General features: G+C 38.2%; 1 protein-coding gene across 2 annotated transcripts in view; it reads right to left on the minus strand.

The window, feature by feature from the left end:
* Nucleotides 1-14,480: 14,480 nt before the first annotated feature.
* The window catches only part of banp (BTG3 associated nuclear protein), a 32,966-nt gene continuing 21,996 nt past the window's right edge, over nt 14,481-25,450 (minus strand). For both annotated transcript variants that reach the window (XM_011476288.3, XM_078948893.1), the window contains exons 12-13: nt 19,411-19,551; nt 14,481-15,350 (exon numbers count right to left, since the gene is read on the minus strand). In XM_011476288.3, the coding sequence (XP_011474590.1) occupies nt 15,234-15,350; nt 19,411-19,551 (258 nt within the window). In that variant the 3' untranslated portion in view covers nt 14,481-15,233. The remainder of the gene's footprint in view (nt 15,351-19,410; nt 19,552-25,450) is intronic.

Raw genomic sequence — 25,450 nt, forward strand, 5'->3', positions numbered from 1 at the left:
AGACTGATTTGTGTGTTCACAAACACCTGCAGCTGCTTTTCCCATTTCTGGTTTTCTTGTTTTTCATTGTACATTTAAAAGAATGCACGATCCACTTGGGGTAAAAATGACAACCAAGGCTTTCTACAGATAAAACAGTTTGTCAAATAAATACACTAATCTTATACACCATTTTTAAGGAAAAATTCTCAAATCGAAACAAAATACATACTCCTAACAAAACCTTTAGTATACATTAAGCAAATATCAACACATGGTTGTTGTATCCTACCTGGAGGTTTCTCAAGTATGTGTGATCCATCTTTCTTTAGTCTAATCCAAGTCTATTTAAATCTTCATTTCTTTTTGTTTGCCCGGAAATATTCTCCACTAAATGTCCTCATTTGATCCAAGCCCATCCATTCTGAAGAACCTGCTGGGAATCTACAACTGTGATCCTCATTTGGGACTTCTGAGTCCCACACAACTACAAATGTTGCAGCTCTGTGTGGGCCTTACATGTGGAAGCAATCACAGCAGACAGAAAAGAAATGAAATGAAATATGGAGCTAATACAAAGACGGACCGGTAATAACCGAAATTTGATACCTAATCATAATACGGTTGCTCAGCAAAAGCAGTGACTTCAGCTGCGTGGGTCAGTCTCTCAGATCTGTGGTTCCAGGTCAGTAAAGTCTGGGATCAGATGTCTTTTTTTTACTACACAAGAGTACTTCCACTATAAAGCACATTCAAGCCAAAACTACTGTTCACACAGAAACACTGTCGCTAATCCAAAAAAAGCCCCATTGGCAGATTAAATAGAAAAGACTAATTACAATGACATGATGTAGGAAGTTGTCGATTCATTTGCCATAAACCGTGTTGTAAGGAAGTCAAAAAGGTACAGCACAAACATTTTTCAATGTCAAAAATTATTTCTCTTAAGATGTAAACACCTGCGACAGACTGGGGACCTGTCCAGGGCGTCCTCTGCCTTCGCCCAAAAGTGGCAGGGATAGGCTCCAGCAGCCCCGTGACCCCGAAAGAGAATAAACCGAAAAAGATTAGGATGTAAATAGAAGAAAAAACTTTTGTTATTTTTTTTTATTTCTATAAAATTGTACGACTGATCAATTCACGATACTTTGAAAGGCCGTCAATTCAGAATTTTCAAATCCATTCTCTCATGGTAACAAGGTCAATATTTAGCCAGCTTAGAAATAAAACATAAGAAACTGATTTGTTAGGATGAGATCAATCTACTTGTCCTAAAACAAATAGCAATTTACCAATAATAGAATGATAAAGATGTTCTCCAGTTTGTTTGTTTTTTTCCCCAAAATAAATAAATGGTCAGCTGAGGTTATTCATTCATCTTCTTAGCCGATGTTCCTTTTTAGGGTCACGGGGCAATCTGAGCCTTTCCCGGCCACTTGTCAGCGAAGTTCGGGGAAACCCTGGACAGGTTGCCAGTCGGTCGCAGGGCCAGCTGAGGGTAGTCACAGTAAAACAGCGTGTTATGTTATCAAGAAGAAGTTTTAGAATTACAATACAGGCACATTAATGAAAATTATGTGGGACAATCTTAGGAGTAAATATATAAAAGCAAAAATCAATCCACTTGTTTTAGTATTTTCTTCAAAAGTACATTTTTTAGAGATTTGTCAAACATCAATACCACTGCTTTCCAGTTGAGAGATTTTATTCAGTTCATATCCTGTAGACATTTAAGAGTAGGAAGATTTATGGATAATCTGCTCCAATATAAAAAAGTTACTTTTCCACAAAAATGTTTTCCCATGCCTTAAGAAAATCTGAAAAAGCACCTAAAATGTGGAAAAGACCCCCTCCCACCCGTCCCAGCTCTTACTGAGGAAGAAGTAGGTCGACCCTGGACGATTAAAAAAATAAAAATAATCAGTTAAATCTGTAAATATGGACTAATACTAAACAAAGTGAAACGGTGGAATCGGTTTGCCTGCAACGTTTTAAAAAACATTTTCATTAAGGTTTATGAAATTTCTTTAAAAACTGCTCTGATTGTTGTTTGCTTCTTATATTATCAAAGTGCATCACAACTAAACCGAATTCATTGCATCCACCATGGTTTCTACTGAGTCACAAATGGTACACTGGGTCAACCAGTTCTGCATGTTTACTGATTACAATGGTTTTAAGATCCTTTAAAAAATATTCAACCAAATGTTACAAACATTGACAGACAGAAAAGTTCGTGGCCTAAAATGTTTATAATGAAAACATCATTTTGTAAGACTAAAGGTTCTTCCTGTTAAGAGCAACCAACTAAACAAATAGAAATAGAATCATGCTTGACAAAAGCTGGGCAGGAAATTGATTTGAGCCACAATACATCGACTGTTTAGGGTAACTGCCTCAGCTCAGACCTCAAAAATAGTCTCATGAATGGAAAACAGCTCCACATCACTTAGACGTGTTTATGTGTTTAAAGCTTTGTGCTCGTCTTGCTGTCCACTTTCATGAAATGCCAAGTGATGTGGTTGTAATCTTCTAACTGAACATTGTGTGAAATGACACAAAACAGGAGAGAGCAATCATCCAAAGACGCTCACAAGTCAATCTGTCCAAATCTGAGGTTAGTTAAAAGCCTTTGATCAAGTACAAGTCAAGTTTACTCATAGTTAAAATCATCATAGTACTGCAGACCAGCTTTAATCACAACGCAGAATAAATTATGTTGAAACAACACATGAGGATCCATAAAACACACCAGAAAATTTACAAAAAACATTAAAACAGTTGAGTCTCCACTTCCATTGATTTAACAAATAAGGACATTTTTCATTGAACCTGACAGATAATAAACTTCAGTGAAGTGTAACATTACTGAAAAGCTGCTCTACATATTCTATCAATAAAAAGGCCAAACATGTGTTATAGTGTGATTACTTTAAGATAGAACATATAAAAGTGCCTCTATATGCTACTCAATGTTTTAGTTTGTCTTTTTACTAAAAACTATTTTTCTGACTTCAAATGTTCGGCATGGATTTACTGTTGTGTCTGGGATAACCGGACACTTTTTTGAAATAAAAAGCTATACATTTCAACCCTTGATATCAATAAGCTTCTTATTAAGACATCATTCAAGCCTTTTTAAATAATTCAAACTGTGGTCCAATGCATAAAATTTAAGAATCTGTGTGTGTGTGTGGGTGGGGGGGGGGGGGGGGGGGGTAAAGTCTCTTAAGATCCAGCAGATTGCATCAACAACTATTGTTCTGAAAAAATCCACAGAGAAAGAACCAAATGTGAGTGAGTGCAAGTGTGTGTGAGGAATGTTGTCTTCAACAAGCATTTTTTAAAATCCTGTCATGTTTCTGTCAAAGTTTCTTCAGGCAGCACTCTGCTTGACAAGCTGTTTCTGAGCCAGAACAAAAGGGAAGGAGCTCACCGTGTAATCCTCATTTTCATCTCTGACATCAGTTAATCCTTTCAAAAACAGTTACTGCTTTGAGATCGTTTTTCTTCTAGCCGAGCTCAGCAAACAACCTAAGCACAGATTTAAGCCCCTTCCACCTCCAAATCATCATATAGTTACTGTAGTGCCGTTTATGACAGGCCTGTATAAATACACTGATGTTGGGGATCTTGTGGTAAACTGACTGATTCACAGCAAAACCAGCCATACTGATTCTTTGAGGTACCACAATGAAACGAGTAATTAAACACTAAACTCGAACAAAAAAAGATCAGTAATGATCGTAACAAGGCTTGTTCTGGTTGTGTGCACAGAATTATTGTTAAATATCTTCAACATGATGAGTCAACATGAGTCAGAAAACATCTGCCCTGCATTGTTGTGGGATGTGACCTAATTATGGGCATTTCAAACAAGTTTTGCAATTTAATAACATTTTCTACAAGTTAAAGGGTTTTTGATAAAACGGGGAGAAAAAGGGAAAAATCTTATCAGTGATATTTAAGAACGTGTGTTTAACACATACATTTCTTTTAAATGTCAAACTGTTGGAAACGTCCCAAGTCTCCAAATCTCTAAATTTCGGCTCAAAGATCTAAGTTAGACCACAAAAGGATTGGTTAAAGTTACATGGAGAAAATTTGCACTTATGGTAAGACAAGAGCAGCAGGAAATGAATATAAATCAGTATAATGTCCTGTGAAGTAATGGAAACACAACAGAGTGTGAGTGTTGTTACCAAATTCCTTCACCCACTGATCATGTGATCACAAAGAGCCAAACCAGATGGTGGAGAGTCAGTAAAAAAAATGAAAACTATTGTTTACTCACAAAAGCAAGCGTGCAAACAAAAAAACACCACCTCTGCTCCCACAGCTAGAAAGGACTGCATAGATCCAAAACAAAAAAAGTCACAATTTCCCACTAATCTCTGGTAATGTGACATAATTACAATAAAATTGAATTATTCTCCTCCGGTGTACCCTATGCACAAACTGTCCAAAGGCATTATGTTCATCATTGAGGCAGGAACACATTCAACAGATTCCCACTGACCTTTGCCCCTGCAGTGCACTCCCTGAACCTGACGTTATGTTCCGTTTGGAGTTTCCTGAGTGGAACTTCGTTAAGCCTTCAAGTTCACATGTGATTTCTCAGAGGACTTGGAGAGCCGCTGCCAGCCACACTCACTTCTTCACATTAGTCATGGCCTTTGTGGATTTCCTGATCTTATCTCTCACTGTCCATTTGCATTACAGCGCTGCTGTGCCAGCACACAGCTGGGCAGAACAACATGCGCCTAATTTTCTAGGTCGAATCAGGCCGAGCTGAGTGATGCGTTCTTGCTAAGAAAAAAAGTTCTGCACTGATTGCAAACATAATGAGACAGTAGAGCACCCTGACTTTATACCACTATTCCTCTCATTACGGTTTTTTCTAAGACTGACATCATGCAAAAAATCTGAACCAGTTTGCCTTTAACCAAGACAAAACCACACCAATAACCATTAAGCCTTGAAAGTCAATTTCCTGTGCTTTCCAGCTTTAAGGACCCACTCTGATGAAAATCGTGTTTTTGGTGTTTTTAGCTTGTTCTTGTGGCCTTTCTCATGATAGAGGACATAAAGAAAATTAAGCTAAAAATTGCATTTTTGGTGCATTTTTTGAGTATTTCTTTATCCAAATCGTTGTGAATCAGGAACAGGTTTTGTAGTTATGAAATAGAAGCTACAATCAGCAGGCCACAAGCTCCCTGCTCCACTCCATACTGATGCACCCACTTGTAGACAAATAGATCCATGTGCGTCTTCAATATCCTCATCGGAGCAGGCATCTGGCTCTAAATTGCATGGCTGGATAGCTCTGACATTGCTCCCCATTTTTGTTGTAATGTTAAGTTGAGACTGGGAAAGGCTATATGCTACCAGGAGAGTATGACGGGATGTGGGGGTGGGCTTACTCCGTGCCAGCAGTTCCACCCAAACTCAGATATAAATTACTAATGAACTACTGCCACTCTACAGAAACTATGTCCTAGGAAACAACACAGTAATTAAGTCATTCTTGCCTTCAATTAACACTTAAGGTGTTAATGGTGCATTCTTTAGCAAAAAAAAAAAAAAAAAAAATACAGCAAATTCATAATTAAAAGACCACTGGGAACCTTTTAAAATTAGATCAAAAGATGATTGAAGTGGCTTAGGGTTGCCAATCAGCTTTGATTTCTAGAAGCCAATAGAAAAAAAAAATCAAAATGTTAAAGATAATCATTATAGGAAGAAAATTAGACTTAAAGGTTCTAGAAAACAAAAAAGCAACATCTTTTGGTGTAAGCAGTGTCTTAATGTGTAGTTTCATCTCGATCGATGTGGTTAATGGCGTTTACTTATGTAGCGCTTTTTCTACCTTCATCGAAGGCCTAAAGCGCTTTACAGTCACAGAGCCATTCACCCATTTGCACACACATTCACACAGGGTGGCGGCTCCGCTGCAAGGTGGGGTTCAGTGTCTTGCCTAAGGACACTTCGACACATGAGGTAAGGCGGGAATCGAATCTGCAATATTGTAATCAGAAGTCGACCGCTCTACCACTGCACCACGGCTGACCAATGTGCCTAAAGGCTGTATATTGTAGAGGTTTTGCAATAAATTTTGATAATCTCACCTCTACAGTTGGGGACCAGACCTTTTCTTTTAAGATGACAAAGAGCAAGGGTCATCAGAGACTCCATTCAGACATGAAAAAGATAAAATGTGCAGCCAGCAGTCCTGGCCTTAACCCTGATAAACCCACTTGTGGGATCAGTTTGGGTGTGTGGTTTGCAAAATAATAATTAAAATAACGACGTTGGCTGATTTGCAGCTGAAGAATGAGATGCCATACTGTTGTAGTGTAACATAAAAGTGGGGTGGCAGCCTTGTGTGACTGTATGATTATTCCACACAATAGTGTCTTGTTTTTCCAGAATTAAACCATCCAAACAGCCTTTGACTGCAGATAATGAAGGTTGGCAGAGAAGATTCTGTAATTTATCAATTAATTAATTTATTTTATTTAAAATCACTCCCACAGACACATTACAACGAATTTCAGAAGTACACGCTCTTTACAATTCATGCAATGTGGCTCAAAATAACATGGGATAAATTGGGACACCAGGTCACACAGCCATACAACACGACAGTGGTGCACATCAATACTGCTTCAAAAAAATAATAACATAATAACTTTAAGAAGTTGGATTTTGGATTAACATGGATCACACCTGAACTCAAGCAACAATGTTGGGCAATAAAAGGAAAGATTTACAAATCCAGAAAATGTGAAGTCATCTATCCTTAATACATGCCTGCAAATGGTGAGTGTGCATTAATCTGTCTAGTGTTTTGGTATTACCAACAAGATAATTGTGACACCATAAAACAGGAATTTTGAGTTTGAATGGTTCACATTCCAAAGTTTGCCAAGAAGCTTTTTTAGACTGTTGTCCTCTGTTTTTACATGGACTACATGTTTCTCACTCTTGATGGACGCTGCTGGCAAAAGCCTTGTAACCTGTACCCTTCCTTTAAAAAAAATGAAAGAGGTTGAGGATTTGAGCTTCACTTTTTAACAAGCTTCTCGTCCTAAATGAAGCTGGAATTAATATTAAGACATAAGACAGACAAGCCCTGTGACCCTGAAAGGGATGCACCTGTTAGAAAAATGGATGGATAGAATCACTCCTTCTGTAGTAGGTCAATGGGTTTGTTAACACAGAAAACATCTCAACTTTTTAGAGGTTAGTAATCCAATTTTCCTTGCAGACATTAAGTGTGAGGCACCAAAAAAATGAACGGTGTTTTTTAGCCATCATGACTCATCTCTGCCCTGTAGAAGACCAAGACACCGTGACTGTCAATTCAGTGGAGCACAAAGGAGTGGGGGACTTGGGCAGGTGTGGAAAAGCGGTGAAAATCCATCCATTTCCTAAACCCTAGTACTCAGTGCGTTTCCTGTTGATTCAAAGGATAATCACATTTCACTTGTTTCTTTACCTCTGCAGTTTGTATTAATCAGAATGAGTTTATAGAGAAGTCTGATAAATGGCATTAACAAAAAAGTTCACCATCTGCCTGTTTGTGTGAAACAGAACAAGAACCACTTTATAGGCACGTCTCTGAAATAGATATTATTGGTTTAAAATGGAAGTTAAGTGAAGAACATTTCTTAATTTTAAACTCTTTTCTACTTCACAACTTGTCATAAATACCTCTATCAAATCTGCCAAAGTTGGTTTTACAATAGATGATTACCCCAAACTAAATAATTTTATCTTGGTGTGATCTTTAACACCATTATAATCTGACTTTATTTCACAAGATTGAAGGAGCTGGGACTGGAGGCAATCATCTAAATCACACATGACTGACTAAATCGTGATAATTGCTCCATATCTTGACTTTCTATGAATGTGAAAACTCAGATGTGAAAGCCTCACCCAAGAATTTCTCGTCTCCATTGACTTTGGTTTCATGCCAAGATTAAAACATTATTTAACTTCAGATTCTGCATTTGCAACAAACAAGGATCCCTTCTGCTCGAAAGCTTGTTCGTTCTGGAGGCGAGTAAATAATCAAGTTCAGAAAAAGAAGAAGTGATGCCTCTGCTAATTATACCCAAACGTTAAAGTTGTGTTAACTGCTTAGCAGCAAACACTGACTGACTCTCACAAATTGGATCTGTGGGAGTAATGATGAGTTCATGAGTGAATACGGCCATGTAGTGTCAGACAGTGGTGTTCAGCAGATCCAGAGACCTCGGAGTTCCTGTTTTCCTGGGCTGACCTCCTGGTACGGCTGGACCAGGGGAAAACATGCTCTGAGAGATCAGCCATGTATGGCTCCAAACAAAGCACTGCACTGCATGCCACATCTGGCATAATCATATTTGGAACCAAAACAAAGATAAGAGGAGGAAAAACCAATTCTTTCTGCAAGTATTTAAACTCCTTAATAAGAATCATACTTGTGGAGTTTCCTTTCATCACGTGAGAATTGCCGGCGTTAACAAACAAGCTGTCGGTCTCCCATGGAATCAAGAGATGGCCTCGGTCCAAACTGGGCGACCTTGCAAAGTCTCTAATGTGTCTGCAAACAAAAGACTATTCCGGCTTGTCCAGAACGAAAGCACACATCAGAATGTCATTTCATCCCTCACCCCTGTCCGTCAGAAAGAACGGACATCGGTTCAAAGTAGATCTTTATACAAATTTTGACAGTACCATAAAGGATCTGACAAATATTTCCCAACATTTGAAGTAAGGTGGCTTGCTTCAACTGACCCACACACTGACTGAATGCCTTACACTTACTGTCTGCCAGGAAGATTAGATGTTTATCCCGCTGTGGTCCATAAAAATGTCTAGGCCTCCCAGCATCCCAGACATGATTTCTCGCAATCCCTCCTTATCACACATACCCAAACATATTCATATCTTTGAAATAAATAATTTTTGCATGTTGCAAAACCTCAAAGTAAAGCCTCTTGGGGGAAAAAAAATACTTTGTGGCCAAAAACCAGATTAAGGTCTAAATATTTGCTTGTTTATGTGTTGACACTTCCTATTCTTGTAAATGGAGTCCATGACGTGGTGCACTTGTTGGATGCAGAGACAGTCATGTGAGGTGTGTTTGCCCAAATGATTTATAAAACTACAAGGAAAGCTTCTAAAATAAGGGGAAGACATAAAGAAACGCAAAAGTAAACCAAGCTGTGTCCTCCTTTGAATGAAAGAATCCAACCAATAAAACATTTCAATGAATGATTCAAAGAGTCTCCCACTCACCACGCACAGACGATCAACGCTGCCGGATTCGCCCGAGTCTGAGCCGTCACATCCCGGTTTGCCTTTAAAGAACCGTTTTGGACCGCTGTCTGCAACACTGTACCCCTCTTCTCTCACATCTGGTCCCCAAACTGAAGCAGCACCTCCTCCTCCTCCTCATCCAGGCTGCCGCAGCTGGACACCGCGCGCCCTCCTCTGAGTTTTTACAACTTTTGACAAGGCGAGGGATTCCCTCCGCTGTCTGCGTGGATTATCAAAGCTGCACAAGCAAACTTTTCATGTGTGATGTTCCTCAGCCCACTTCCATGTAGTCAGCGGAGGCTTTGATCCAAAAGAGAGGAGCGCAGCGGAGGGTTACGCGGTGTGCCAAAGACGCACGAATCCATTGTTAAGGCTGGTAATTGATCCAGCAACCGGAACAGCAGATTGATGCTATTCCTTCTGAAAACAGTTTAAGTGTTAAAGGTGGGCAGAAATGACTTAAGTACTGTAGATTTTAGGCAAAACTGTTGGAGTAATTTTATTGCACAACACCGATCAACAGTTAAAATGGGCCATTATATTTTGTTCTGTAATTTAAATTCATTTGTTATTCAATATAACTTGTAAATCCTTTTTTTAATTACTTCATTTTGTATTTCTGTCTATACAAAAATGAAATCTCATTAATTATGTCATTAATAATTCTTGAATTATTTGGAAGAAAAATAAAAAGATAACTAAGTTGGGCCATCAGATAAAATCTCAGCTCTTTAAAACTTAACAGGCAATGAATGCAAATAAATTCAAACTGTTGCCATAGTACTTGACATGTAAAAAATGATTTGATTGGTCTATGGTTGCTATGGTGGGCGGGGCAAAGCCTCATGGTAAGACTGGCGGTAGGCTGACCCTGATATAGGGCACCATTTGTTTTTTTTGTTTGGCTTGTTATGTTCTGGTGCTAAAGCTCCAGAAAAGACAAACTCGGCAGAAAGCAAGTAGTGAATTTCAAAAGCTGCGTTCACAGCGCCCTCGACAGTGCATGTTCAAGCGGCCACTTCCAATGAAAATTCTGCGTAAACGCATTTCAGGCTTCTGCGTTCAAAACTTTCGTCTTCACGTGTAACTACGCAAGTTTCTACAACCATTTTCAGGCTCAACGTACAAAACCTGTGGCGATGGACAACATACTGACTGTTAAACCAGGTCAAAATTAGGGACTCCGATTTGGTAGTGATGTATGGATTTGGTTTAGCTGGTGAACTCAGACACAGCGATGAGCCTGACGACGTCCGTTTTTTGCAGGTCGAATAAAGATAAACCAGGCCCACTCTCCTGACATGATGGTAATCCATATCCACCATTACAAGGACGCTAGCATTGAACTGAACCATTTCCATTATGTACCCAAATCACTACATTTGCACCACGTCAACATTTTGCACCAAGCCTCTTTCAACTGGAGGTGCAGACATGCACTGACAAACAGTGGAAAAAAAAAAAGAAGAAGAAGAAGCCCCTCCCTGCATGTCCACTGTAAACACCAAGGACTAAACACACATCTAATTCCCAGTGTGCATGTAGTTCTATAAGAGATGGAATTAGGCCTTACCACTAGGAACAACAGTCAATGAAGGGGATTCTTGACAGAGGTGAATCCAGTGAGCATGAGGATGATGTCTGAGCAGGAGACTGATGACATGCAGAGGTGGAACTTATGCCAGTGCAGGACGGCAGGATCCAAAAAATATGCCAGGGGGTCATAACAAACATACATCCAAAGAGGCATTAATCCAATCCTTAATCCAAAAGTCAAAGTGTGGGGCAGAAACTTGTTTAGGGCAGAAACAGGTAGACTGGTGAGAAAGAACCCAGCTTGGTTTGATTGATAATTTACTGAAACAATCTGACAGAAACAGGCTGTGTATAAAGAGCATCTCACAGGTGCATCTGATAAGACAGGGATTACCTCAACCAGAACCAGCTGATGAGGAGAAGCAGTGAGTGAACCACACGGCATGATGTTTGGCTTGTAATTTAGAGCTTCAGAAATAAGATGAACTGAAGAATTTTCAGACAGTAAATCTCATTTGTAGAGTTTGAGCAGCACCTGTTCCTGTTTTAAATGTTGACCTAAATTCCCACTCCAATCATCTTTAGTTAGATCAATATTAAAAGCCTTCCCAGTGGTCTTTTAATAATGATTATAGTTTTTAGCTAAAATCCAAAAGCCTACGTTGTTTTTTTAGGACATTAGAATGTTGTCTCTGAGTTGTGGGTGGGACCATTGGCACAGATTACACCCACCCCCACAGAAATATCTCAATTGTCTTAAAATATGTCCTATAGCATGAGGAAAAATGCTACAAGATCATGTTAAAAACACAATATTTATTAGTGGGTTTATAAGTAAATCATTAGATGACAATTCTTTATTTTTGGTTGAGTAATATTATTTTGAAGGAACTCCTGGCATTCTGTGGAGGACAGAGCATCTCTTACTTAATACAAATCTTGGCCCTGACTGGCCTGTAGTCACTAGCCAGTACAGTGCCTGAGACTTCAAGTTGACTGGAAATATTACTGTTCGACAGGAATTATTTCAAGACGGTTATTGCTCTTGAGCAAATCTCTACAGATTTTAACAAGCAGCACGGCACTGAAGCCATTAGAGCAACAGACTTAATTCCACCCACACAAATTAATTTGTCATTCAATTTCAGGATTGCATTGGGAATTGGACAGAGCAGCCAATTTTAATAACAAGTGGCAAGTTGCCAAGCAAAATACAGATTGGGTTTTTTGTTCTGTTTAGGTAGCTTATTGCCGTTTTAAAATAAATGTACTCAATTACCATATCAGTCTTACGATGGGAAAAAAATCCCAATAAAAAGCAGCTGTGGTACGTTATCAGCCTGTAAATAAAATATGTCATAACATGAATAATTCTAATTTGGGATGCAAGTTTTCATCTTGAACTTCTGGCAAATGCAGTCAAGTTTTGTCTGCATGTGTGCTGTAAGAAAATACAACAAATAGCTTTGAATTAGACTGAACAAGAGGGATTGTTAGTTTTGAGCTCTTTTTTTAGGTTTAAGATACTTAAACCAGTTGAACTACACAATTTCTTAAGTCCAAAATTAAAAATAGAATCTCTGACCTGGAAAAGATTGAATTGCATTTATTTCCTTGCTGAAAATAAATGCAGGCAGGAAAAGCTGTGGATTCATAGATCATCTTTACAGAAGAAAGCCCATGGAGACGACTATTGCTGTAATATTGGGCTATATAAATAAAATTGAATTGAATTAAAGACGATCAAAGGCCCAAATGTCGGTGGCAAATTTCTAATGAACTCCTGCCTCCCCTGAGAAACCGTTTTAGAAACCGACAGTTTTTTTCCCCCCTAAAAATGGCATAATCATAATTAATAGACCATTGGGAAGGCTTTTAAAATAGATTAAAAGATGGCAGGAGTGGAACTTTTAAATAGCCACAGCCCTTCTTGGAGGTCTGAAAAAAAGAAATTCACCCCAAGTTCAGTCGGCATGGATCGAACCACCGTATAGCAGAAAAAGATTTTTAAAACATTTTATATGGTGCTGGAAAGAGAGTGAACACACTACAAATGTGGGCAACATACAGCTTGAGGACCAGATCTGGTCCCCTACCTTACAATAAAATGGATTATTTTTGGATAAATGATATTTTTAACAAGACATCACAGTACTATGACTTTCCTGCCCTAATGTGCAGTTCTATGATGACCTTCCCTAATAACGGAGTCTTTACATACTTTCTGGATCTACAAAGACTTACCTGTAGCTTAACAATCACTAGTGTCTGATTTGTGTTCTGTCGTCAGATTCTTCTCGACCAGATTTATTGGAGAATATGTGCCCCAGACATTGCCTGGACAAAAGTTTGGACAATGTCTTCAAAATATTCAAACACCAACAAACCCGGGGATGTCTGCTTTGGACATCTTAACAGAAGCTACCAAGCAAAGTATCGCCTCCACATAAACACAGAACCTTCTGCAGTCTGGACAATGAAGCAACTTCTCATCTTTTTTGGAATTGTTATTTTACCTCCAAGGAATTTTCCCTCTTTCTGCAACATAGCATACCTAACAACTTTAATATTTTATATAAAAATGTTTGTTTGAGTTTTACAGTGTCCACGGCTCTTACAAAAAAAGAGTTTTACATAATTTATCCATTTCTTTATAGGGAGTAAGTTTACAACTGAGGCTGAGCATTACACAAAAAAGCAAAAACGTCAGGAGTTTTATTAAATATAGTGATTCAAGTAAGTTCAGAAGATTCCAGTAAGGACAGATTGTTCCAACTGTAACAGTTTATGTAAGTGATCAACAGATTACGTCGAAGGATTTTTTGGTGAAATCCCAATACTGAGCAAAAAAACGGCATGTTGCCATAGTGACAAATCCCCCTTTTGGGTGGAGCTCATATTTGTAGAAGTGAATGATACGGTCCTTTCCCTTCTAAATTTCTACACATGTAAGAGGCTCACTGGAAGGGTGATAACATCGGAAATCATAAGAGAGTAAATACATTTTACAACCCAGAACTGATGAGCATTTTAAGTGGGAGAAAATAGTTTTTTGTAGGTCAAGCAAGGAAAATAAAAAAAAAGGTTAACGCAAGTTCAAAGAGTTTAAAAAAATAAACATCGGAAGCCCAGTGAGACAAATTTACAACAAGAAGAGCCTGTTTAAAAGGAGTCAGAAACAGCAATGACAGACTTAAAGGAAACAAGAAGAAGCGGCCAAGACCGTGGATGTTGATTTATCAAGTTTTTTTTTTGTTGCCTGGTTGTTATCTTCACTACAAAATACACTATTACATCACTTTGAGCATGGGAAAAACATCCAACCCAACACATCCATTCTCAGGGTGTCTCAGTCAGTGTCATGCTTATCTTTTTTCTGACTTCTCTGAAACCCATTGTTAATGAAGCATTACTCTCGCACGACATGCCTCCGGTCCATAGAAGTAAAAAGAAAAACGTTTCGAACACGATGGGGTTTAAAAGCAAAAAGATTGATTACAAGCCCCAAAAGTTTGGCTTTTATTTTTCCCTTTTGCTGACAGCCCAGTAGCAAGTTTGTATGATTGTTTTAACAACCTCCACAGCCTCAAATAGAAATGATCGTTTCAGACAGTCATAAATCCTCTTTTTTGAGAACTAAAATAAAAGCACCCTTTTATGGTAACCACAAACATGTTTATTCACACGAACGGATCAGTCACACAGGCAAAATTGGAGGAGACGAACATCTTTTAGGGGTTTTTTGTCCGCCGAAAAGCATCTAGTTCTGCCTACCACTGGCACCATCTCTTTAATTCGTGCCCTTCTGAAGTTAAAGCTTTCCACATTCAATTCATATCATCTTGCAATTACATAAATAAAACAAACTAAACTGTGGGACTGAACAACTATGTAAACAAGCTGAACACAGTAAAAGAGGGTTAAGCTAATAGCTGGGAGACAAATTATGGACTGAGCTGTTGTAACAAAAAGAACTCTCTTAAAAACAACGGAGGTTAGCATTTCTTCTCTAAATCCACTTTCCAGTGCAAGTTTCTGTACAGATTTAGTACAAATATCTCCATGTGCAGAAGAATTGGAGCTGATGTTGAGGCAGGACGACGCTCCGCATAAAGATACGTTTTTTGCAGCGCAGAAAGACCTTTTTCATGATGATGGAGCACAAAAGTCTTTTAAAGATCTGTGAATATTCCCACACTGCAAAATCTGTCTGGCAATGAAGTGAGACATTTGCCAGGAAAATCAAACAAAACAAAAAAAAATAAAAAAAATAAAAGTTATCCCTCCGTTTCATCAGTGACCTTTAATATTTCTTCAGACTTTTGAAGTTGTGTGCTTGTCGGACTGTTTAGAAGTTTATCAAACCAAACTGAAAGGAAGAGATAAGATTCGAACACAATAAGATCTCAGGTGGCAACAGAGGTGACAATCTGGACAACCTCGCCGCTGCCTCCATGGATGGCACCTTGGATGGCCTCTTTCACCTCGATGTCAGCCTGCAGGGCGGGGGCCAACTCAGCAGCCTGCAAAGAGGACCATGAAAGGAAAATAGAGAAATCATCAAACCTTCTCTCTTGAACTCACCATTAAATGTGACAAACGCAATTTTTCAAAGTTCCCATGCGTATCTGAGGCAATTATCAGCTCAAATAGTCTAACATGATTGATTCTCTTATAATGAACTGTACTGAAAAAGAAAGTATGTCCAATTTTTATTAGGATCATCATTCCAAGGTCTTTCAGTCTTTCCTTTAAACCAGTTTTAGTCATTGCTGCGCTATCAGTGCCTCAAGAGTACCTAGGAAAAAGCAGTAACATCCAAAGACTCACACCCTCAAAAATATTTTCGCTAAAACACATGAACTTGTTGGTTGTTTAAGAAAAAAACACTAAGGTTTCTTCAATTTTTCCTCAAAGACTGAGCACTGTTGTTGTAAAAATGACCAAACCATTCTGAATAAAACCAAAACAGAAATGATTTATTCCATAAAAATGAAACTTTAGCTAATAAAAGCATGGCTGCCCTCTTGGGACAATAGACTAGTAGATCATCAGCAAAAAAGTAGCACAACAAAAAACTAATTAATTAGTTGTGCTTAAAACATGCGTGGTTATTGTGAAGCATTTCACTTAGTCCATGTGTACAACTGAGACAAAACTAAAGATGAAAGAATGTGGGGAAGAAACGAGGCAGAGAAAAGCTTGACAAAAAAAACAACTCATTGTGTTTAAATAGACTTCCCTCATGGTTGATGACACAGTGAGTTTGTGCAGCTAAAAAACCTAAGAAAGAGAGGTTTGTGACTCAGATGATGACTATGAAGAATGACTCACTCCTTCCTGAAATACATGCCAGAGGTTCCTTCAAAGACACCTGCAGCATGTAACCCTCCCTGCAGCCCAGCATGCTGTCACTACACAACAGCTCTGAATGGAGAACAGCTGGACCCGGCTAAAAGAACAATCCAACAATCAAGCAAACGTTGGCTTAACGGAAGCCAAGTAAACATCAGGCTTTTCTGTAGGAATTCAATCGCAACGTTGCAAAGCAAATATTGATTTTGGTTGAAAAAGCTAGGAGGAAAAAAAAGAAAAAGAGTAAAAGTTAGTGCATTGATTAGAATCGATATAAAAGACAATTTTTGTCATTTGTTACAAGTAACTGCCAAGATTTTGGAATCGGAATTGGGTTGGAACTGGTTTTAAATCAATTTTGAAAATAAAATTACAGCTAATCTATTATTAAGAAATGTTAAAAACCCCCAGTTGTGTTTTTAGAGTTTTTAACATGTCCTGGAAACGTTTTTTTGATGATGGAGGACATATAGAAAATGTCCTCCTTTGCATTTCTGAGTATTTCTTTATTCAAATCGTTGTAAATTAGCAACAGACGAAAACAACGCAGAAGGAAGAAGCTTGTAGTTGTGACCTAGAAGCTACAATTGGCAGGCGACAAGCCCGCTGCATTCTGATGCATCCACCTGCAGACAAATAGATCGATGTACGTCTTTGAACAGCTGGATGGCTCCAATATTGCTCGCCATTTTTCTTTCACCGGTAATGTTAGGTTGAGGTCGTGAAGGGCTAGCAAGAGACTGTGTAAACAGATAGTTGACGGGAACGGGGGGGGCTTACTCCGCGCCAACAGTCCCACCAACAACTCAAAAAGAAATTTCTGCTTAGCTACTGCCGCTCTGCAGAAATGATGTCCTAGAAAACAACACAGGTTTACTGATTTTGGCTAAGAATGGCATAATTGTAATTAAAAGACCTCTATTGACCTCTAAAGACCTCTATTATAAAAGGAACACTTTTACAATAGATCAATATGGAGAGAAATTAGACTCAGTCGGATTTGTGCGTGCGTAATTCTTGATTTGTGCGTAAATTAGGATTTGTGTATGCATATTCTTGCTTTGTGTGTGCGTAAATTAGGATTTATGCATAAATTTGGATTTGTGCGTGATTTGTTACTCACATAATACGTTTTGTGTATAAGTTAAAATTATATAAAATGAAAAAAATACAAAATGCAATTTACGTATGCACAAATTAAGATTACAACAGCTTGAAACTACTTACACACACACATCTTTGAAAAACATGCACGAATTCCTTGTTACGCACACACCAAGCCAAAGTTACGCACGGATCTACCGTGAGACTGTTTTCACGTCTCACAAATTCGTCCGTAAGTTCTGCGTTTAAATACCAGTGGAATGCTCGGCCATTAGAATTTTCCTACCAGCCTTCCCTTCTAAACGTATTTTCTTCAGTGGGTGTAGCAGGGCTTAAAAAAACGTTAAAGGAAAATAAAAATTATTATCTGAGAATTTGACGTTCACTTTTAAGCAACTGTCATACAGACAAGCAGGTGAACACTGTTGGTAGCGTGCAAGAATGTGCTTTTTATTCTTCATAGGAGCTTTATTGGTGCTGCCTTTATGCTGAAAATGTCTAAAATCAGTAGGAGTACAAAAAAAAAAAACATTTCTCTATCTGCCCAGTCTCAAACCACACATTTGTTACGACCTTCAGTGAAATAAATTAGTAACTTTTATTGAAAAATGTGGATTTAAATTTTATGGCTCAAACTAATGATAAGTGAAGCCTAAGAGCACCCAGAGCTCGCAAAAAATGCTTGTTGGAAAGCAAAAGATATCCCTTTGTGCTAGCCCCTACTTAATCTGGTAATGGAAACAATTAAATAAAAAAGAAAGGGAAATGCCGAACCAAATAAATAGATTGGACCCAGTAATGTTTCAAGGATTTGTTTAAATGCTACCACATGTCTGGAAACTGATGAGAACAGGTCTCTTTGTAAGATATGATTCCAAAAGAGTGAAACAAGATCAGCACTGACCTTTCTGTAAACTTTGACCTGACAGACAGTAAATGGTAGAAGCGAGTTTAAAAGCTATATTTGTTAAAGGAAAACACTGCACCAGGTAGCATGAGCATGTTTCTTCCTGGGTCTTGTTTTTTTTTTTTAACTTTTTATTTCTTTATTTTTTTACCATTTAAACTTCCTTGGAGAGGTTTTAAGTGGTTAAAGCAGACTAGATGCAGTTTTGGGGTCTGGTTTTTCCAACATTGCTTTTATGTTGTTGTTCATTGTTACCCATTGTTGCTATTTCTATCTATTGTCCCAGCAACCCAAACCAAATAGCCGTACTGAACTCCATCTGCTCTGAACCGTACGGCAGTGACTGATCAAACCTACGTCAGCTTTGTTGACTTTGCTGAGCTCTGTGTACAATCAAACTCCAAGCACTAAATGAGATCTTTTCAAACCAAAAATTCCCTTCAAACTAATCAGTTGAGTAAACAAACAGTTGATTGCAAAAAAAACAAAGAATAATTAAACACGATCATCGTCATTTTTCGGTGAATCACACCCAAAGAACGCAATGAAAAGGACAATGCTCATCTCAGACAGTTCAATAACTTAGACAAATGTAAATTAAGAACCGTCAAACTGAAAAGGCAAAGACTTTTGTTTTGTTGTCTTCTAATACCTTTGTAAAATATTTGAAGTTTTGACACAAATCATAATGAAAGATCACTTATACAGATAAGAAGACAAAAAGAGTAATCTCATCATTATCATTTAGTAATATAATAATTTTTTTTTTTAAATCAAACATATTAGGATGAGAAAACATGTTTGAAGTATTATCATCAAATTTGGTTTAGATCTTTACATTTAATATTCACACCAATGATGCTATGCATTTTTGGAAGTATCAACAGTGAATCAGTTGCAACTTTTTACACCATAAAACCAAAAAGAAGTGAAAGCATTTCAGTGTAGATTTTCTTCCAGTCAGATTATGGTGCATAACTTAATCTGATTGACATGATTACTGATATGCTTTTACTTTAGCCCTCTATTATAGGCTGGCCAGAGAACAAATGTGTAAAGTAGATTCCCATTACTACCGATAGTTGCTTTCATATTTGGCAGCTGGAACACATCGCAGTAACACTTTGTGTTTAGTGGAGGGCTGATGTTTCTTTGTGTTTTTTGTTTTCCTTTCAGTGAGTGTACTACAGTGTGACATGTGAAAAGAGAGGGTTTACCTGGACAGCTGCAGCGTGATCTGTTACAGGTGCCAGTTGGACGTACTGCACTTGGATATCAGGCGGGAGGGCGGAGCCTTCCACTGCAGTGGCTGCTCCATCCGCAGACGCAACAGCGATCAGCTGAGCACCACGCAGCACCTGAGGTAGTCAGGAAAGAGAAAAGAGAACGGCAAGTTAGGACTATGACCATTTCAGCCTTTTCTCTTTGTAGTAAGTCATTCTGTTCACCTGGGAAAACCGTCCAAACTGTTTTGAGCCAGATATCAGTTCAGACGAGGAAAACAAAGACATAATTGGATCTATTTGTCTACAAGCAGATGCATCACAATGAAGCAGAGCAGGGAGCTTGTGACCTGCCAAATGTAGCTTCTGCATCACAGAGACAAACTTTCTCCAATGGCGTATTTTGTTTGCTCCTGATTCACAATTATTTGAATAAAGATATAAAATCTTAAGCTCAATTTTCTTTATACACGATCATGAGAGGAAATGTTAAAAACACAAAAAAAGGGATTTTCATCAGAGTTGTTCTTCAAAACTAAACAAAAAAAAAGGTTAAGTGATTATAATATCCCACTGTTGCTTTGAGCTGAGTTTTAATGCACCAACTGAATAACACTGGGGTACAGCAGGAGCAATATTAGTCATTTCTACAACTTTGTCGTGTTGCAGGGCCGTCCAGACTGTGACTACACAAAGATAAATGCCATGTGAATTTTTATGGTTGCACATGTCCTCTTTCAAATATTCAGGCACAACTGCTGCGAGATGAGTGGGGTACTGCTGTAAATCTGAAAGACTTAACACCCATGTGACAAGACACATACTAATCAACATGCAATCATCTTGTCAACACAAAGACACAGAAAGATGGATGGAGGGGAAACATTCACTTAGCTTTGAGCGAAAGCATGTTCATTTTAATCAGACAGACAACAATGAATCATTCAAGTGTGGCCTCAGTCTTTTTAACCATAAGTTTCCCAGAGGGTGGCCATTACTTATTTTTGAAGTGGGCTATTTGTTGATGAGTTTTTTTTTTTTATCCTTGAATCTTTTCGAACATCCTAAGTTTACAATTGTTTGCGTGGATCTTGTGGTGGGAGGTCTCTGTTGCCACTTTGTCTTGTTCCAGCTGTGCTCAATGCTTAAACCGACTGAGACATCTTTAACAGACAATAAACATTTTTGTTTAAATATGTGGAAAAGTCTAAACCTCACAGGCCTCAGACGATATTTGTTGCCCTATAACCCACGGGGTCTCGAAACCCTGAGCCTGACTGCGACTTTGATGTTCTGAGCTGGAAATGAGCCTCAGAAGTTCATTCTGAATTCACCAAAGAGACACTTTGCCAGCTTCACCACAATTTCTGCTGCCTCATCGCCACAGTGTGCCAGGCCCATTCAGGCCTGATGGAAGCCATTAGTGTACGAGTTGAGCCTGACTCATCCCATTACACAGCAAGGCCACTTCAAGAAGCGACTGGATTGGGGTTGACTGTGCTCATCTTTTGATATCACTGAGGATTCCAACAGCTGTGCCTAAATGAAAACCAGCGTTTGGTGGCCCATAAAACACAATCATGTGGAACATACCCTGGAGGGATGCTGTAAACAGTATTCTATTAAGAAATAAGTCACCATGTTAAGAAACACTCGGGTCTGCCATCCTGCCAGGAGTTTAAGGAGAATATCAATGCAGCGAGTCTCTGCCAGCAGCCACATTTCTTACCAAAGGCTGGGAAACTGCTAGATGGATATAAACACCTGGCAATATTTGGTAACCAGACCATGATAAAGTTGTCAGGCAAAAATCACGAACATCAGGGCTTTTGAAGGCTGAACCCACCCAAACAATGCTGACTCAGACAACTTATTGGGAACAAAGAGAACCTAAAAGCAAGTTGGCTAAATATTTCTTTACAAAACACTTCCATAAAGAGGCATCTTCTCGTCTGACTCATTTCTTTTCTTTTACTCAAAAAGCTGATTTAGCTTCAAACTAAGTCCCATTAAAGAGCAAACACAATGCTTTGGCGAGGTGGGGTTTTTAGGGATCCTACGCAAGAATAGTTAACACTCGTCTCCCTCAAACAGTCGCTACTTTCATTTGTGAGCAGTTTGCATTCTCAGCTGTGAGGAGCAGCACACAGAGGCTCGCTAAAGCATTTACAGAGTTGGAACAGACTATGAGATCTCTGCAGTCATTACACAGGAACTTTTTGCCGCTACATCCTGTCCCACGACTTTTTTTGACAGAACAACTGGCCTCCTCTTTTTCAGTTTAACAATTTTACACATGGCTTTAAAGCGTAAGCCAGAGAAAATCAATCAGAACTGAATGTACAATCAAGAAATGAAGATAGTGTCACAAAAAACTTGTTTTTATACATTTACTCGTGTTAAAACCTATCAGTAATGGGGTTTCAAATGATACTAATTACCTCTCATTTTGTCAATAGAGCATAATTATCATTAGGCTCACTGGAAACAATTTATTTGAAATGATTATAATGGGTTTAGAAAAGTCTTGATGAGGTAAAAAATAAATCTGAAATGTTTTATTGTCAAAAAAAAGGCCAGACAATTACAAGAACTAAAAAGTTCAAACGCACAAACCTTTGAACACTACTTAATCACCCAAAAGACCATCTGCGGCACTTTAGGGTGTCTTCTGACCTCCAGATTTTAGTGGCCGACACCTTTAACTAATCAGATTGTTGGCCAGAAGAGAGCTGGAAGACCACAGAGCAGTTTAGACAGGCAGGAATAAAGAGCTGTTACACTGTTACATAGTACATTTTGGGGGAAAAAGAACATGGAATAACCTAGAAGATCGGAAATTCCCTGGTGGCTTTTTAGCAGATCTAGCCTGGAGGGGGAAAAAAGTAAAAAATAATAAGTAAAAACTAAAATGCAAAAAAAAAAACAATAATGATAATAATTCTATAGATTTAAAACCCTAAAGATGTAAAGCAATGGGTAAGAGACGACAGATGCATGAAAAAGAAATACAGCAGCTTAAAGTGCTTAAAGTGAAAGAGCATGTTTCACTGACAGAAGAAAACTAACCCAAAGGATAGGGAAAAGTTTAAACCGAAAATCCATCTCTGCTTGTCAGAGAAGCTTCAATTTAAACTAGTTTCCTTTCACGTTACAGAAAAGAACGGAATCATGAGAACTGTAAGACAGTTTGTAGAAAAATACAATCTTTTAAAAAGTCCTAATTTGATACACAGAAAGGTGCAAACATAAGACAGACTTTGATAAAAATGGTGTTTTTGGTGTTTTTAACATGTTCTTGTAGCCTTTTTCTCATAAGGGGACATTTATAAAGCAAATTAAGTGTTTAATTGCATTTCTGAGTATTTCTTTATTTAAATTGCCCAACCCCTGGCTCAAAACTCTACGGCTGGATAGCTCATATGTTACTCTCCTTTTCGGTTGCGCCTATAAGGTTAGGTTGGGGTTGTGAGGGGCAGCAATCTAGTGGGAGAGAGTGCAAGCGAAGAGATGATGGGAAATGGGGGAAGGCTTACTTCACGCTAACTCAGACGTGAATTACTATTAAACTCCTGCTTCTCTGTTGGAACTATGGCCAAGAAAACGACTCAAGTTTTTGAATTTTGGCTAAAAAGGCATAATCAGAATTAAAAGACAACTGGGAATGCTTTTACAATAGATCTAAAGAGGATCAGAGTGGGTCTTCAAAAGGAGATCTGAGCTGAATGTTGTATGTTTTTTTTAATTGTACTCCTTGACTGACTCAGTTTTTTTAAATAATCTAAAGCAGTGTTTTTCCACCTTTTTTGACCAAAGGTACACTTTTTCCTTGGCAAATATCCTGTGGCACACCAGCAACCAAAACGTTTTTAAAAAGAGAAACTCTGTAGTCTGTATTGATCTACAGTCCTTCCGCATGCATTTTTTGTAATATTTGAGGCACAAAAAGTTTAAATTTTCAGCTGTTTTTCCTAAGAGTTGCAATACCTTTTAATAAATTTCTAATACTTTAGTAATAATTATTTCAAAAATAATTTGTTTTTCCCTCCAGTTTATTAAAATAGAATTTCATGTAAATCTCACAAAAAACAAATAAAATGACACTCTTTCCAAACGGTAATTTAGTTATTAAATAAGCCTATTTTTTTATGTTTGTGCTAAAGCAACTGTAATATATTATCACAGCATGCTTGATGCATTTTAGACAAACAAAGATCAACATTATATTAATGCTTATAAGTTCAGTTGTAACTACACAAAAAGTGAACAAGCTGGTGTTTCATTAGTTTTTCTTTTATTTAAATCAAAGATGGAACATTAACAAAATATTTTATTTATTTTTGGGGTGAATAAATTGTTTCAGTTTAGTTTAATTGTGTCTGTAGTCCTGTTTCTTTGATTTTCTTTTATTTTGTTATTTCTTATATTTAAACTTAACTTCAAGTTTTTCAAAAAGTGAATAAAGTCTGAAATGGGATTTGTCCTTCAAACAAACATGATTAAAGAGCAGTTCTTTCTTTTATAAAGATAACTTGGACCAAACACTGGAATCTCTGACTTTAACTCGTTTGTTCTCCAACACAAACCTTGAAGGAGAAATAAACTGTTTATCTCTGATTTCATCAAGAAGCTTTGCAAACTGTTAGAACAGATGTTTTCTTTTGTTGTGCTTCATGACAGTTAACAGCAAGCAGCACAGTAAGAGATTCTGTCACACCAATGCAACATGGGAAATGTAGTGAAAAGCAGTGGCGCTGATGCCGGACTGACTTACTTATCTGAGCTTCATTATTTTGTTCACTTTTTACACGATCTGACACCAGATTCCATGGAGGGAATGGATGATCCTAAATCTATATGAGCCCCGGTTCTGCACATTGCCCTCCCTCCCCCATTCTCTTTCCCCATCATTTGTTTGTTCACAATGAACACAATTTGCGCATCAAATTTGCGTCCTCTCGCCTTTGTTTTTTAACCCGTGTCAAAGTCGCAGCTGGACATTTGTCCAAAAGTGTGTTTAGAAACCTGACGCTCCTGACGCGTGTGGGTGGAGCTACCATCAAAAGTTTTTCTTAAAATCCTTATGAAAGAGAGGAAGATGATGAGAGATCCGGTGTATTTATTTTGAACAGCTCCAGAAAGCAGTCAGCAAAATACTCGGTGTGAAACCTGTGCCTTTTTTGATGAACACAGAGCTGATATTCTGGTGATCATAAATGTTTTTAGATAGCTGAAAATTAATAATTTCCCGCGGCACACCTGACCATCTTTCACGGAACACTAGATCAAAACGCTGATCTAAAGGATCAATGATCTTTGTACGAAAACGCACCTGAATCTGACTTTTAATACACATTTCAGGCTATATCAAATAAAGCCACTTAAAGCTGGTTTCTATCATACTTAAAGAAACACCAGTTCTTCTTTCAGATGTAAGAGGGAAAAAAACACGGAAACCAAAAAAGAAACATTTGGACTTTGGAGTGCCTGGAACTTCCTCTCGGTTCAGCTGCTGTCAACAACATCCGAGGTTGCCAACACTGGACAGATGTCCGAGCAGAAACACTAGCTCCGGGTGGCTAGGTGGGGTCAGAGCCAAGGAGTGAGAAAACTGAGGCTGGTCTGCAAATTGGCTGGGAAGATCCACATTTGTCCTACACATTGTTTTGTCTGGATCTGGAAAAAATCTGGATAAATCTGCTTCATTGGAGTCAGTAAGTCTCTTAGTTAGACAACCATTGCCTCTCTTTATATTAAGCCTGGGTCTTGTCACATAATGTAAATGATTAAAGAGAAATCATTGACTTTGTGATTCTGCTAAAGATTATTTCACCTATTTGCAGATAAACACTAAAATAGTCAACACAGTCACTTCTCAATTCTCACTGATAATATAATTCTTTGCTTCAAATGTTATAAATGACCTTGTGACCTAAAAATTTACAATTTTCCCCCAAAAACCCTGAGTCTGGAAATGAGCAAACAGCTCAACACATGCAACCAATCAAACCCCTCCTTGGCTTCATAACTCCCA

Source organism: Oryzias latipes, chromosome 6 (assembly GCF_053564925.1).
Source record: "Oryzias latipes strain Hd-rR chromosome 6, Olatipes_Hd-rR_3.1".
NCBI classification, from domain to species: domain Eukaryota; kingdom Metazoa; phylum Chordata; class Actinopteri; order Beloniformes; family Adrianichthyidae; genus Oryzias; species Oryzias latipes.